Source organism: Erythrolamprus reginae, chromosome 4 (genome assembly GCF_031021105.1).
Source record: "Erythrolamprus reginae isolate rEryReg1 chromosome 4, rEryReg1.hap1, whole genome shotgun sequence".
Lineage (NCBI taxonomy): Eukaryota > Metazoa > Chordata > Lepidosauria > Squamata > Dipsadidae > Erythrolamprus > Erythrolamprus reginae.
In genome coordinates, this window is record NC_091953.1 from 64,902,923 (window position 1) to 64,919,678 (window position 16,756).

The 16,756-nt window shown below is 42.2% G+C and overlaps 1 protein-coding gene across 2 annotated transcripts in view; it reads left to right on the forward strand.

The window, feature by feature from the left end:
* Positions 1–16,390, forward strand: part of SLC37A1 (solute carrier family 37 member 1) — a 40,084-nt gene extending 23,694 nt beyond the window's left edge. For both annotated transcript variants that reach the window (XM_070750479.1, XM_070750480.1), the window contains exons 14-20: positions 222–307; positions 611–659; positions 8,460–8,533; positions 12,079–12,157; positions 12,741–12,838; positions 13,941–13,993; positions 15,326–16,390. In XM_070750479.1, coding sequence (XP_070606580.1) covers positions 222–307; positions 611–659; positions 8,460–8,533; positions 12,079–12,157; positions 12,741–12,838; positions 13,941–13,993; positions 15,326–15,341 — 455 coding nt within the window. In that variant the 3' untranslated portion in view covers positions 15,342–16,390. The remainder of the gene's footprint in view (positions 1–221; positions 308–610; positions 660–8,459; positions 8,534–12,078; positions 12,158–12,740; positions 12,839–13,940; positions 13,994–15,325) is intronic.
* Positions 16,391–16,756: the final 366 nt, after the last annotated feature.

Consider the following 16,756-nt stretch of genomic DNA (forward strand, 5'->3'; position numbering starts at 1 on the left):
GTACTGCCAACTGATCTTTGGATTTCCAGAGCTCTGGCACGCACATGCGTGCCTGCATGTTCCGGTTTGGGCACTCGGTGCTGAAACGGTTCACCATTACTGATATATGTGAAGAGCACTTCCTAAAAACCAAATAAAAAAATATTTTTATAGTGTTATTTTGTTCAGTTTTGAATGGGCAAAAAACATTGCAACATTTTGCACCTCTCTTTTTTATACAGGTGGAATTTTAGCAGGTGTAATATCAGATCGACTCAAAAAAAGGGCTACAACTTGTGGTATGATGCTGTTGATAGCTGGACCCACTGTAAGTTATGAGATGGTAGATGATAATGATGATGAAAGTGTTGATGACTTTTTGAGTTATAATGTATGTAAAAGCAGGCTTAATGAAATATATTTGCATTCTTGTACCCTAGCATTATGCGCATGTAAGCATTTTCTTTATCTAAAACAAACTCTACTCACTTCTGCAATTTTGAATAATGACGAATAAAAATAGAATTCTAGAATGAAAAATAATGCTAATTTTGTAATTGACATCTAGCCAAGACATCTTGCTTTATTTCAGAATGGTTTGAACTGACTCTACTGTTTGCTTTTGTCCTAGTTGTACATATTTTCTACAATCAGCAAAATGGGTTTTGAGGCCACAATAAGTAAGTTTTATACTTTATTCTTCTTTCCCCCTCCCCCCTTCTTTTGGGTTGTTTAAATATACTCTTTCTTAAGTCTGGAATTTTTATGATTAAAACTAACAGGCTGGATCATCCTGAGTTAATTTTTGTTAAGACAGAATAAATTATTCTAAATGAAAGATTCACAAAACAAATAATTTTCAAGTGATGTGTATCAGTGACAATATCTTCAATAAGATGCCCTCTAGATGTTTTCTGGATTACAATGGGAAAGCATAATACTGGGGAAGGTTGTTATGCTCTAGGTGACAGACAAATCTTCCTAGGGAAGAAGAAAAGATATCACCTGCTTAATAATAAGAATAATAAAGAGAAATAATAAATTATTATTTTAATTATTAATAATATGAATGAGAAATAATTAATAATAATGATATTAATAATAACTACTGGGAATAAGAATTCTTAATAATAAATGTGACATGCTTAACGGGAAAGGCCATTAAGCCATTGAGTTCAATTGCCAACTAGGCAAGAAACCAGGTAAATGGCTAACCAATTCAGCGATGAAGATTCTACCAGAATTCATTAATTGGTGGTATTGCTGGTATTGATAAAAAGGATTGTCTAACGTTAAATCATAATGTACTTTCCTGCAAATTCTATAATTTCATGTAAAGCTAAAACTAGAGAGATTAGATCTTGATGTTCTAAGCCGGTGGTCCCCAAACTATGGCCCGGGGGCCAGATGCGGCCCTCTGAGGCAAATTATCCGGCCCGCGGCAGCCCACAAAATTTTATCAATAGATATAATAAGCTCCCGAATCTCCTGTCAACTCACCGCGGTCTGCTGCTGAGCGAGGAGGCGGTACAGAGGCAAGGGGCGGGGATGATAGGAGGGAGAGAGAGAGGGAGAGAAAGAGTGAGAGATACAAAGAGGGAGAGAGAAAGAGAATGAGTGAGAGAAAGAAAGAGAGAGAAAGAGGGAGAGATAGAGAGGAAGAGAGAAAGGGGGATAGATGGAAAGAGAGAGAAAGAGGAAAAAAGAGAAAAATGAGAAAATGATGGAGAGAAAACGAGGGAGAGGAAAATGAAACAAATGAGAGAGAAGGAAGAAAAGAGGGAAGAGAGAAATGGAGAGGAAGGAGGGAGGGAGGGAAGGAAGGAGAAATGGAGGGAGTTTGTTGATTTAAGTTTAAATTACTTTATTACTTAATTATTTAATTACTTCTTTATTTTAAATATTGTATTTGTTCCCATTTTGTTTTTTACTTTAAATAAGATTTGTGCAATGTGCATAGGGATTTGTTCATAGGGGTTTTTTTATAGTCTGGCCCTCCAACAGTCTGAGGGACAGTGAACTGGCCCCCTGTGTAAAAAGTTTGTTCTAAGTGATACCACTTTAAGTTATGTCATCCAGGCCTCTCTACATCTTCTTTCTTTTACACTGACTTTCATCACGCTATGTATCTGAAAACGTTGGCAGTGTGGTGGAGAAAATTGAGATATTCATTTTATATTGAATGAATACAGCTTTAAAACTGTAATTCATAATTATATATTTTTTGTTTTCCTTCCTGTTTCCCTATTCACTCATAAAGGTAATTCATGAATCTCTGTTTCTCATATTAGTAATACTCATAGTAACAGCAATGATCTTGGCCATACCTTGTTTTCTTTCTTGTCAGATCATACTTTGCAATAACTAAGGAAAGACAATCAGATCAGACAAACTGATAAAATAAAATAGTTTACTACAGCTCCTATTTTCATAAAGGAAGTCTGCTAATCAACAGAGCGTTGGCCACAAGCATTTATCAAGTATTGTGGCCCAACCCAACTGAAAACATCACCAGATCACTGTCATTTCCTGCTCTCTCTTTCTCCTTCGCCAATGCTCAACTTACTGTCTAAGAACACAAGAATAGAAGCTTGGGTCGCAGAGATGGTAGAAAGATCGCAGATGGTAAAAAGAAAAGAAATGGTTTTCTTCTTCAATAAAATATTTCCCATTTCTCTATCTTGGGAATTAGAAAAAACAACACTGATTCTTTCTAGCTACAGTCATTGCTTTAGTGCAGTGGTTCTGAACAATGTTCCCTCTAATTTTTTTTCTGTGTGGGCGGAAAAGTATAGTGTCTGAGCGGCAGTGCCCTTGGGACTGGGCGGCATAGAAGAATAAATAAATAAACAAACAAACAAACAAACAAGAAAAAAATCCCTTCTTTTTTATTAAAAGAAATTAATAATAAAACAAAACCAAAATCTATTACCGTATTTTCCGGCGTATAAGACGACTGGGCGTATAAGACGACCCCCTAACTTTTCCAGTTAAAATATAGAATTTGAGATATACTCGCCGTATAAGGCTACCCCTCTTCTGTACATCATAGACCTGACTGAGTCTAGGTCTATGATGTACTTGCATTGAGAAAAAAATCATTTCTGAACATGATAACACAATATTTTAATTACTAATGATGAAGATCTTATTGTTAAAATTATGAATGAATTATTTAGAGAGAGAGAGCCAAGTGGGAGCACTCTTCTGTCTATCTCTCCATATGTCTCTGTCTATCTGTCTTGTCTGCCTCTCATATTTCTCCTCACCACAATTAAGTTTATTATTATAACTCATCATAATTTGTCAACACAAAAAGGTGAACCTGGCTATTTTCCTTTCTCCTACCATCTATTCTGCAGGTATCTTTCAGTCTAACATGCAGCATGCTGACACCTATGTGAGAATCTATTATGGAATGAGAATCTGTATGTGATATCATGATATCGCAATCCAAACAGCCCATCCATTTTTTCCTCTTTCCGCACTTGTCTTTATCCTCTTGCAATGTCACTTAAACAGATTTTAACTTGTCGGGTTTACCATTAGTGACCCTGCCAATTTTCAGTACTGTGCAGTGTGCTATGATACAGAGCAGGGTGAATAATATGACCTCAGCTTTTAAAGTTATTTTAAAATGTTGCCTAAGAAATATGAAAAGATGATTCTTTTTGGAGGAAAAGTACATTTTCAATGGTTAAACATAAGAACAAATACAAACAGGCAGAAATAAATGCATCCAGTTTAACATTCAATCATTTCCCTGGCTCTTTTTATTGAAATGAACAAGTTCATACATTCAATTTTGCAACCACTAATAATGTTGGTCAAGTAGGTACAAAAATACCTGGGGAAAAGATCAAAGTCTTTCTCTCTCCCCCTCTCTCTCCCTCTCTTTCTTTCTTGCTATCTCTCTTTCTCTCTTTTTTTTTTGCTTTCTCTCTTTCTCTCCCCCCCTCTCTCCTTCTCTTACTATCTCTTTCTCTCTCTTTCTGTCTCCCCTCTCTCCCTCTCTCTCTCCCTCTCTTGCCATCTCTTTCTCTCCCTCTCTCTTTCTCTCTCCCCCTCTTTTGCTCTCTCTTTCTCTCTTTCTTTCCCCCCTCTCTCCCTCTCTCTTTCTCTCTCCCTCTGTTGCTATCCCCCCTCTATCTTTCTCTCCCTCTCTTGCCATCTCTTTCTCTCCCTCTCTCTTTCTCTCTCTCCCTCTCTTGCTATCTCTTTCTCTCTTTCTTTCCCCCCTCTCTCCCTCTCTCTTTCTCTCTCTCCCTCTGTTGCTTTCCCCCCTCTATCTTTCTCCCTCTCCCTCTCTTGCTATCTCTTTCTTTCTCTTTCTGCCCCCCTCCCTCTCTTTCTCCTTCTCTTTCTCCCTCTGTTGCTATCCCCCCTCTCTCTTTCTCTCTGTCCCTCTGTTGCTAACCCCCCCTCTCTCCCTCTCTTGCTATCTCTTTCTTTCTCTTTCTGCCCCCTCTCCCTCTCTCTTTCTCCTTCTCTTTCTCCCTCTGTTGCTATCCCCCCTCTCTCTTTCTCTCTGTCCCTCTGTTGCTAACCCCCCCCTCTCTCTCCCTCTCTTGCTATCTCTTTCTTTCTCTTTCTGCCCCCTCTCCCTCTCTCTTTCTCCTTCTCTTTCTCCCTCTGTTGCTATCCCCCCTCTCTCTTTCTCTCTGTCCCTCTGTTGCTAACCCCCCTCTCTCTCCCTCTCTTGCTATCTCTTTCTCTCCCCCCCTCTCTCACGGAACTGAGGCACGGACGGCGGCGTGTGGGCGAGCCTGCGCTTTGCGCAGGCTCGCCCAGCTGGGAGGCGGTGTTCGCGCCCCCCCAGCTGAAACTGACGTCCGGCCGGAGCGATTCTTCCCCGGCCGGACAGGCAGCGTTTGAGCGAGCCTGCGCTCCGTTCAGGCTCGCCCAGCTGGGAGGCGGTGTTCGCGCCCCCCCCCAGCTGAAACTGACGTCCGGCCGGAGCGATTCTTCCCCGGCCGGACAGGCAGCGTTTGAGCGAGCCTGCGCTCCGTTCAGGCTCGCCCAGCTGGGAGGCGGTGTTCGCGGCCCCCCCCCCCAGCTGAAACTGACGTCCGGCCGGAGCGATTCTTCCCCGGCCGGACAGGCAGCGTTTGAGCGAGCCTGCGCTCCGTTCAGGCTCGCCCAGCTGGGAGGCGGTGTTCGCGCCCCCCCCCAGCTGAAACTGACGTCCGGCCGGGGCGATTCTTCCCCGGCCGGACAGGCAGCGTGTGAGCGAGCCTGCGCTCCGTTCAGGCTCGCCCAGCTGGGAGGCGGTGTTCGCGCCCCCCCAGCTGAAACTGACGTCCGGCCGGGGCGATTCTTCCCCGGCCGGACAGGCACGCTTGTGCTGCCAAAGGCAGCGTGTGGGCGAGTCTGAGCGGAGCGCAGGCTCGCCCAGCTGGGAGGCGGTGTTCTCGCCCCCCCCAGCTGAAACTGACGTCCGGCCGGGGCGATTCTTCCCCGGCCGGACAGGCACGCTTGTGCTGCCGAAGGCAGCGTGTGGGCGAGTCTGAGCGGAGCGCAGGCTCGCCCAGCTGGGAGGCGGTGTTCTGCCCCCCCCCCAGCTGAAACTGACGTCCGGCCGGGGCGATTCTTCCCCGGCCGGACAGGCACGCTTGTGCTGCCGAAGGCAGCGTGTGGGCGAGTCTGAGCGGAGCGCAGGCTCGCCCAACTGGGAGGCGGTGTTCTGGCCCCCCCCAGCTGAAACTGATGTCCGGCCGGGGCGATTCTTCCCCGGCCGGACAGGCACGCTTGTGCTGCCGAAGGCAGCGTGTGGGCAAGTCTGAGCAGAGCGCAGGCTCGCCCAGCTGGGAGGCGGTGTTCTCGCCCCCCCCCCCCAGCTGAAACTGACGTCCGGCAGGGGCGATTCTTCCCCGGCCGGACAGGCACGCTTGTGCTGCCAAAGGCAGCGTGTGGGCGAGTCTGAGCGGAGCGCAGGCTCGCCCAGCTGGGAGGCGGTGTTCTGCCCCCCCCCCCAGCTGAAACTGACGTCCGGCTGGGGCGATTCTTCCCCGGCCGGACAGGCACGCTTGTGCTGCCAAAGGCAGCGTGTGGGCGAGCCTGAGCGCAGCGCAGGCTCGCCCAGCTGGGAGGCGGTGTTCTCGCCCCTCCCAGCGATCGCAAATATCGGCGCCACTGTCCTATATCCGGCGTACAAGACGACCCCCCACTTTGGAAAAGATTTTCAGGGGTTAAAAAGTCGTCTTATACGCCGGAAAATACGGTACTATTATTACTATCTTCTCTTTTTCCATCCCAGTCTCCTCCCCCCTTGTGTGTGTGTGTGTGTGTGAACTCTTGAGCCATTTCCAATAACAGGTGAGCTATTGGAAATGATTCAAGACTTCACACACACATACACACACACACACTCACACACGGCTGGGGGATTTTTTCTGTTATTATTTGGGTGCTTTTTACCATATGCTTTAAATCAAGAGTCATTTCTCTCTCTTTCTCTCTCCCCCTCTTGCTCTCTCTCTTTTTCTCACTTTCTCTCTCCCTCTCTTTCTACCTCTCTCTCCCTCTTGCTCTCTCTCTTTCTCTCTTGTTTTCTTTCTCTCTCTCTATTGCTTTCTTTCTCTCTCACTTTCTTTCTATCTCTCTTGCTTTCTTTCTCTTCTCTCTCTTGCTATCTCTCTCCCCCCCCCCTTTCTCTCTCCCTCTCTCTCTTTGTCATCGAGGGGGCTGCGAGAGCACTTTCTCCGAGCGCTTCAGGAATGCCTGCCCTGCCTCTACTGCAGCCCCCTTGCTGAAAGTCTGGGACGAAAGCGCTCCCAGCGAAGGGGCTGCGAGAGGGGCGGGGCGGGCATTCCTGAAGCGCGTGGAGAAAATCCTCTCTCGCAGCCCCCTGGCTGGGAGCGCAGATGAGAAGAAGGAGAAGCCGCAGCCACCGCCACAGGAGAAGTCACGCCCCAAGGCAGGAGGCGCCAGAGGAGGAGAGCGGGCGGATCAGGCGGGCAGGGGGCAGGTCCGAGAGGCTAGGGGCGTGAGGGGGCTGGAGGCACCGTGAGGAGGCAGGGGCGGCCGCAGCTCCCTTTCCTTCTACTGCCGGGCCGGCGCCTCCCTGCCCCCGCACCCCCCTCCCACGGGCTGGCAGGGGGATGGGGAACGCGCGCCCGTGAAAAAGGGTGCATGGGGGGGTATTTTGGGGCGCACGCGTGCACATGGGCGCAGCTTACGGGGAACACTGGTTCTCAACCTAGGGGTTGGGATTCCTTTGTGGGTAAAACAACCGTTTCACAGGTTGCCTAAGACCATGGGAAAAGACAAATTCCCCATGATGTTAGGAACTAAAGCTTCTGTTCTGGCACCTTGGAATATTTTTACAACCAATTAGGCATTTACAGTGAAGTGTCCCTCTGACCTTCCTGCCAATCAGCTCCCAATCTGTTGGGAGAATTGGCACTAGACTTATGGTTGGGGGTCACCACAACATGAAAAACTATATTCATAGAATCATAGAGTTGGAAGGGACCTCCAGGGTCATTGGGTCCAACCCCTTGCTCAATGCAGGATTCATTAAACCATCCATTAAGGGGTCGCAGCATTAGAAAGGTTGAGAATCACTGTTTTAGTGGATAGTAGCCTGGGGTATCAGTAAACCATTACAATGTTTACATTTATCAGTTGTTAATTGCCTATAGCAATTAACTATTGTTTATTAACTACTTATTATTAAGGTACTTAGGTCCAGCAGCTAAGATGGTGGGTATTCAGCAAGGCAGTGAATTTTAGTCCTCCCTTAAGCAGGAAAGACGGCTGGGTGATTTTGAGTCAATCACTCTCTCTCTCTTAGCTTCACAGGGCTGTTGTGGGGAAATCAAGAGGAGGAAGGAATATGTTTGTCACCTTGAGTTACTTATAAAGTAATAAAACCCTCATAAATAAACCAAGGGGAAGTCCAGGTCACTATATGCTGTGTTATAAATAGCTGTGCTGTTAATTATTGCAATAAAAATCTCCCGTTCATTACAATAAATAGCATGAGCATTATACCGAAAGAGTAGTAGATGCTTGGAACAAACTTCCAACAGACGTGGTTGGTAAATCCACAGTAACTGAATTTAAACATGCCTGGGATAAACATATATCCATCCTAAGATAAAATACAAGAAATAGTATAAGGGCAGACTAAATGGACCGTGAGGTCTTTTTCTGCCGTAAATCTTCCGTTTCTATGTTTCTATCAACCTTAGTGATACTTCCTCTAGAAAGGGATATTTTAAAAGATTGCACCATGTGTTTCCTTTATATGCTTCAAAAGACACACCTATTGTAAATGTTCATAGTTTACCAAATTCCAAATAAATTAGAACTTGGATTTAGCAGAGTTTACTTATATGTTTTTCCTTGTGCCTATTCCTTTCAATAGAAAACTAGTATGAGCTTTCCAGTATTTGATAAAATTAAATAACAGGTCCAGCATCTGGATGACTATTGACGAAATCAATTACATACTAATTTTAATTTTTAAATTTAAGTTATGCTGCTCATCTGTGGAGCTCTTGTAAATGGTCCATATGCCTTGATCACAACAGCTGTCTCTGCTGACCTGGTGAGTCCTTTTCTGTTCTGTATGCAACATATTATCTGCTACAATATTTTTGCTGTATTATTTTTAATAAGTACATATAGTAATTCAGAATACAAATTCTAGAGGAGGAGGAAAATACATTGGGTATTTGTGATATTCAGTAGAAATATTATAATTACATTTTTTCAGTGTCACATCAAATAATATGAGATTTACAATATACATCAGATCGAATGAGATACCCTCCAGATCCGGCCATGAGTGATATTGAGAGATATGTATGTTTTTATTAGGGTTTTTAATTAAGCATTTTAAATTGTTTTTAAATGCTGTTGGAAGCCACCCAGAGTCCTTGGGGAGTTGGGTGGCATATAAGCAATATTCCCTCTAACCTGCGAAGCGCACTGTGGTGCAAGCAATCCCAAAGACAGTGGAGCGTTTTCAAAGCCTGCGCAGAGCTGGCACTGTTTCTACCCACCCAACCGCTGATCTGCCGCTCCCAAGCTGTCGGCGGGGGAGAAACTCCTGGCTTCTCTGGCTCTGTCTGGGGCTGCTGTCGCACGCACCCACCTCCCCTGCGACCTCAGAAGAAGGCAGAAGATTGTGGTGGGGGGGCTGATGGCGGCCAGCCCCCTCGCACTGATCAAGGCCGCCCCACGGGCTTTCTCGAGTGCTGAGGGACGCCCTTCCGCTTCCCCTCAGCTGCTGCCGTGCGCCCCGTATTACTTGCCCAGCGGAGAGTGTTTCTCGCAGGGTCCCTGCCAGCACCATCCCGTTTGGATGGGGGCGGCTCGTTGCCACGGGCATCCGAAATGGGGGCACTGCCGGTAGGGACCCCACGAGAAACGCCTACCTCTGGGCAAGTGACATGGGGCATGTGGCGGCAGATGAGGGGAACCAGAAGTGTGTCCCTCCGTGCTCGAGAAAGCCCACAGGGAAGCCTTGATCGACACGAGGGGGCTCACCCCATCAGCCCCCACCCCATTCCTGTGGCCCGAGAGAAAGCAAAAGGGAGATCAAAGTGAGAGAAAAACAGAAATGGTGGTGAGAGAAATAATAAAAAATAACAAATGAGAACAAAAAGGGAGGAGAAACAAGTGAGAGAGAGAAGGGGAAAGGGAGAAGTACACAGAAATGAGAAAGACCTAGAGGGAAAGAAAGAGAGGGAAAAGAGGGGAAAGAAAGAGAGAGAGGAGAGGAAGAAAGAAAAGGGAAAAAGAGGGAGAGAAAGAGAGACGTGGAGAGGAAGGAAGGAGAAATGGAGGGAACAAGGAAGAAAGGAAGGACGGAGGAAGAATGAAATGAATGGAGGGACAGAGGAAGGAAAGACTTTTTGGGGGGGGGTAATTTTTTTTCTCTCTCAACATACATTCAAACAATACACTGTACCATCTAATTTTCCATGAATAAAATGCAGTATTTTGTTATTAACTAATATCAATCATCAAAAAAGTTGCAAAAGTTTTTTTTTCTAATTTTGTCATCCAGTTACATACATTTTCTTTTAATTAAATTCCCTCCCTAATGTTCCTTCAAAAAGTACAACACCAGTTATATTTCTAACTTATTAACCATTATGCCAAAGTGCTTCCTTCTTTATACATTTTTCTGTAAACCAAGAAAACCTTGTACAGTGGTACCTCGTCATATGAACCCCTCGTCATACGAACTTTTTGAGATACGAACCCAGGGTTCAGAATTTTTTTTGCCTCTTCTTACAAACTTTTTCCGCCTTACGAACCCGCTGCCGCCGCTGGGATCCCCCACCTCCGGACTTCCATTGCAAGCGAAGCGCCCGTTTTTGCGATCCGGGGATTCCCCTGAGGCTCCCCTCCATGGGAAACCCCACCTCCGGACTTCTGCGTTTTTGCGATGCTGTAGGGAAATCCCAGGAGAGGAATCCCAGGATCGCAAAAACGGGCGCTTTGCTGGCAACGGAAGTCCAGAGGTGGGGTTTCCCAGCGAGGGAAGCCTCAGCGAAATCGCAACATCGCAAAAACACGGAAATCTGGAGGTGGGGTTTCCCATGGAGGGGAGCTTCAGGGGAATCCCACCAGCACAAAAACAGGCACTTTGGCTTGAAAAAGGGGTAAATTTTGGGCTTGCACTCATTAATCGGTTTTCCATTGATTCCTATGCGAAACATTGTTTCGTCTTATGAACTTTTCACCTTACAAATCTCCTCCCGGAACCAATTAAGTTCGTAAGACAAGGTATCACTGTATAGCCAATCAGATGTTAACAAAAGATAATTAAAAACAAAACATTAACGTATACGAATTTCAGACTTCTCCCCCTCCTCTAAATAGTACATTTACCTAATCCCAAATTTAAAAATTATTTCAGCCCATCTAACATTTAGCCAATTAATACTTATCTACATTTCTTACTTAATTGTTAATCTTAAATTTCAGTCAATTTGAGAAAAGAAAAAAAGGGGGAAAATTCTAAATATTCTCTATTTTCAATCAATTAAAAATCATTAATATCATTAATCTCCCCAACAATTCTAAATTCAATTCTATTTATGCATTAGTCCAAATCAGTATCACCTACTACATATCTCATTATAATCAATACTTCTAACTTTATTAAAACAGATCAGCAATTCCTAAATTCATATATCTAAATAGAAAAAATAATTAAAGTTATTAAAACAGCAAACAAAACAATACTCCAAGCTTAATCAACCCTTCTCAAACTCCAATTTCTTTAATCTAAGCAGAACTTTGAACCGAACCCTTTTCTTTTTTATTTTTTTGGATCCCCTTTTAATCCCCTTTTCCATTTTATTCTTTATATTCTTCCTTCTAGGAAGGAAGGACTTTGTTAGAAAAATAAAGGAGTTATTGGATCAAACTTTGGACATTTTACAATGTAGTTATGATGGTGGCAATGTCCCAGGGTTATGTGAACATCTTTTGGGATCTTCTGACAAGCAACAGCAGGGATTCACTTAACGACTTTGGCAAGAAAGGTGGTAAAGTGAGGCAGAACTCACCTAATATCTGTCTTACTCAGGAGATAGAAACGTTGGCCTCCATTGGGGTCAGAACAGAAGTCAAGGATTATCTGTCTGACCAGTACACTCTTTTAGAAGCAGATCAGCAGATCAGGAGTCCATTTTGAAGCTCCACAGAAAACATCTAGGGGGGGAGGCAGGTTGACCTCAACTTACAATGGTTCAAAGTTGCAACGGCCCTGAAAAAAATGACTTATGCACCTTTTTCACACTTACGACCTTCGCAGCAGCCCGATGATCGCAGGATCAAAACTTTGCTGCTGTTTCATATTTATGACCGTTGCTGTGTGTCCTGAGGTCACGCGACTCCCTTTTGTTTCTAACCGATCCACGCCCAGGCATGAAAATGTGCCGCTTATACTTTTCCGCCCACACCGGGGAAAAATTAGAGAGAACATTGCATATAAGTGGGATTAATAATGAATGAATGAATGAATGAATGAATGAATGAATGAATGAATGAATGAATGAATGAATATGAAGATTATCACTGTCTTTCTTCTCTGTGTTTAATTATTTCTCTCTGAAATTTTTGTTTTTAAAGGGTACCCATAAAAGTCTTCATGGAAACGCAAAAGCTCTCTCAACTGTTACAGCCATCATTGATGGAACAGGCTCTGTAGGTATGATATCATTCTGAAGAACAAAAGGCTGAAAAGTTTGGTAAGAAACTCTTGACCAGCCTTTCCCAGTCGAGTCCTCTCCAGATTTTGAGAATGTTCAATCAGTGTGAAAATTACTTTAAAAAATGTTGCAGTAGGGATGCATCCTGTTTATGTGTGCATCAGTTATAAATCATCATCTTTTTTTCAATTGTGAAGTTATACACACGCACACGTGCAGTGCAGTAGTGGAATCCTTATGCAAATATGTTAGTTATATTGACATTTCAATAAAAAATTCGTAAGTTTGATAAGGCCCCCAAGCTGTGAATCTTGAAAATGACCCTCTGCTAACACTCCCATAACACCAACTACAACCTAGTGAAGTAAATGTCACAAGAGGACTAATTACCACCAGCCCTGTAATTCCATTTATGGTTTTACATAAATGGAAATGGGTGAGGGTAGGAAGAAAAATGGACTGGATTTGTTGTCATTCAGAACAGTTTGCAAATCCTTCCAGTTGTGAGTTTCCAAGCTCATTCTGAAGTATTATATGCCTTCGGTCCCACATTGTAATTAATGTATGTGCATGGTATTTTAGGTGCAGCTTTGGGACCATTGTTAGCAGGTCTTCTTTCTTCATCTGGTTGGAGCAATGTCTTTTACATGCTGATGATAGCAGATGCCTGTGCCTTAGTGGTAAGCCATAATGTATCACAGTGCTGTTCCCTTATTTGTTGAAATGTGACATAATCAATTGTTAATGCTTCTGTAAAAGCATGAATTTCCACAGTGTGGGCACTTTACCCAAAGGAACATTTGGATACACGCTGGGCTAATTTTATTTCACTTTCTGTATTGCTTGTTAAAATATTTTTACTGGAAAGATAGGGTATGTTTATTTAAATAAATTTCACCAACGACTAAAACAATACCGTGATAATCTAATTCTTCCTTATGGCCTGAAATAAATTTCCAGAAGGGAGAGCTATTTGCATAAGCTGATGACTGCTGCAAGACCAACATATTATAAAGATTCACAATTACATGGTAGTGATTTTAGGCTGCTACATTGTTAGGCCCTGGTTTTATTCTTACTGGATTTACTGAAATAATTTACTGAAGTTTGTTCTAAATCTCTCCACTTTAGTCAGGAGATAAACCTAAAATTATTATTATTTATTTATTATTTATTAGATTTGTATGCCGCCCATCTCCGTAGACTCGGGGTAGCTCACAGCATACAATAAAACAATTCATGACAAATCTAATAGGTTTTTTAAAAAAAAACATTTAAAAACCCCATTATTAAACCAGACTTACACACAGACATACCATACATAAATTGTATAGGCCCGGGGGAGAGGGGGGGGGAATGCCTCAATTCCCCCATGCCTGACGGCAAAGGGGAGTTTTAAGGAGTTTACAGAAGGCAAGGAGGGTAGGGGCAGTTCTGATCTCCAGGGGGAGCTGGTTCCAGAGAGTTGGGGCCGCCACAGAGAAGGCTCTTCCCCTGGGACCCGCCAGACAACATTGTTTAGTCGACAGGACCCGGAGAAGGTCATACATCAATGAGTTACTAGGAATATGAACATGCTGTCCCTTCCTTTTAGTTTCCCCCACACACCCAGGTGATCAAATGACTTTAATTAAGAATTGAAATGAAGAATTGGTGTTCTCAAACATTCAGCAAATCACTCTTTAGTTTAAAAAATGATGTCATTAATTTGTTTTTGTTTTGTTTTTTGTTTCTTGCTGCACTTAACATTTTACATTTAATTATTTTAAAACATTTTTACAGTCTTTACTCCGTCTTATACGAAAGGAACTTCAGAGTACTCTTGACCAGACCTTGTAAGTTTCTGCATGGTTAAAAAAAAATCTGGCCTATTTAACATTCATCTTTTATTCTATATCTTTTCAGAGAGCATTGTTACAACTTTTCTTCTTTTTGTAATTTGTAATTATGTTTCCCTATTAGAGGCCATACTGGGTACTCTGTTGAGAATTGTATTCAGCCACAAATTTCTCATCTCTTTCACAAAATGAGGGGTAGAAATGCTGTACTGTACTTCTTTTTAAAGCACTTGCTACAGTTTTCCTGTAAATAAATTCATTTTTTTACTTTTTAAAAATCATTTTAACTTTTCCGTATACTGTATAATACTATTTTTAATTAAATTATCCATATTTGTTTTAAATTTCTGGAGCAGTGATTTAAATATATTTTAAATCCCACTGCTTACTTTTAACGCCATAATGGCTAATACCGTATGTAGGTAGAATAACAGCTCTCTATTATGTGTGCTCTTTTGTTTAAGAAAAGGCAATTGTACCCCTACTGTGTATAGTACAGGGTGCAAAGCCCCAGACATTAGTCCTCAACTTACGATCACAATTCAGCTCAAAATTTTCATTGCTAAGCAAAGTGAGATATGCCTCATTTTATGACCTTTTTTGCCATAACTGTTAAACAAATAACCACACTTATTAACTAAATCATGTGGTCATTAAGTGAATCTGGTTTCCTCCATTGATTTCTGTTTGTTGGAAGCCAGCTGGGGAGGGTCTAGGTCTAGGTCAGCTCGCCAAGCCATGCTCAATAACTGATCTCAATAAACAGTCTCCACCACTGCTTCTACATTATTTCCATCTTGGTCAATGGAAATAATATGGAAGAAACAGCGGCAGATAACATTTAGTGCATTGAATTATCCTGTGTGGAACTGTCCTGTGATGAGTTGTCCTTTAACAAGAGGGCCATGCGGGGTTGACTGTGGTGAGATGGCTGCAGTGAGTTGTCCCATTCCAAGTTTTGGATGGCTACAAATGGTGATTGCATGACCTCAGGACAATGCAACTGTGATGAATACATGCCAGTTGCCAAACATCTGAATTTTGATCACACAATCATGGGGATACTGCATTGGTCCGAAGTGTAAAAAAAATGGTTATATCACTTTTTTCAGTACTGTTGTAACTTTAGACAGTCACTAAATGAATGGTTGTCAATCAAGAACTACCTATACTGTATATCTGTTCCTATCTAGTGGTCACCCAGATCTTTAAAGTTCTCATATGATAAACCTAAATATCTATGCATCTTTCTTTATATACTGTAAATATATAAATTTAATTCATAAGATTTCTTGTTTTTCACTTTCTGATATTTCCATTCTTTTCTAGGTTTAAGGAACACTAACTTTTAGACAAGAGGTTTATTTAAAACAATGTTTAAAGAGGTTAGTCCGGAAATCCTACTTGATTCCTCTGAGAAGAAAGCTGCTATATAAAAGTCACGTTGCACATCTTTCTTTGGATTGCTGAAATAATATTTGCATGCAAATTGCATTTCTTGAAAAGCTTGCACAGTTATTTTTAGACATCAGAATTTTGACTCTTTCCACCTCCCCTCTTAACTTTGCACATTAATATTGAGAATGTGAGAGTGTGAAATAAAGGATCTCCTCGCTATTACATGTAGCAGAACTGAGCCAAAGAAAAGTGTGCCTTTATCCTCACTTTCTCAAAATATTATACTACATGATTGCTTTCATGTTTTGGGAGAATTAGATTGAAAAGAAAAAGGGAAGGGGATAAATTAACTCTGGATACTATTTTGTAATGTACTAAAATGAGCAAAATGTGGACTCAGATGTCTGTCCTGTTATATGTTTACTTTTTGTTTAAAAATTGACTAGAGTTTCTCATTGTACAATTAATATTGAACTTGAATATTTATATAGCTGATTAGTGAATTAGAAGCAAATAACTTGTATTAACAGAACTTTCAAGACATTTCAGAATGATAATATTTGTTAGCCTGCTAGATTTTTGAAACTGATCAAAATGGAAATTGATTTTACAGTAATATTCAATAGCTACTGCAGCTGATGTATTTATTCTCTCCCATAGGTATTTTTTAAATCATTTGGGGAAACTTTATAAGCTAAATTCACAAACACTGAACCAATTTGCTAGTTTATATTGTTGACATCCAAATTTGATACATTTGGGAGATTTATCTGTGATGGGCTACATTCCCTCTCATCCTGTTTATGCAGAACTGGTCTCAGCATCTAACTGAATGGTGTAAAATTCATACCTTCATGGCAGTACATTCACAAGAATCCTCATATGTATTTGTCTTGGAAACCTTAGAATTGCCCTGAATGCATTGGAATAATGTTTATAAGTGCATTTTGGAAAGGACAGAATGGTATTACCTCTATTAAATTACTTATTTACTTACTTGTGTCCTTTAATTGTTTAATGCCAGGTGATCTAGCTCACAACCCAACATATTTAATCCTTTGAGTTTCTTCACAATGGAGTTATTTACAATGCAGGAGTAGAGAACAAACAGTGAGAAGGTGGGTGAACTCAATTACAGCAGGAATGAGTACTTCCTTGAAGAACATGAAAGGCCAGATTGGGAACGGATCACCTTACAGGAAGTCAAACTATGTGGTTGCTAAGAGACAATACCTACTTAATGTCATACAAGGAAAAGATCAAATTGATAGAAAAGCTAAAAATTAGAATGGTTAAAGTACTGTACTAGGAAAACGGACCTGAGTTGATACAATATTTCCTCTCCTGATTATTGTGGTCCTC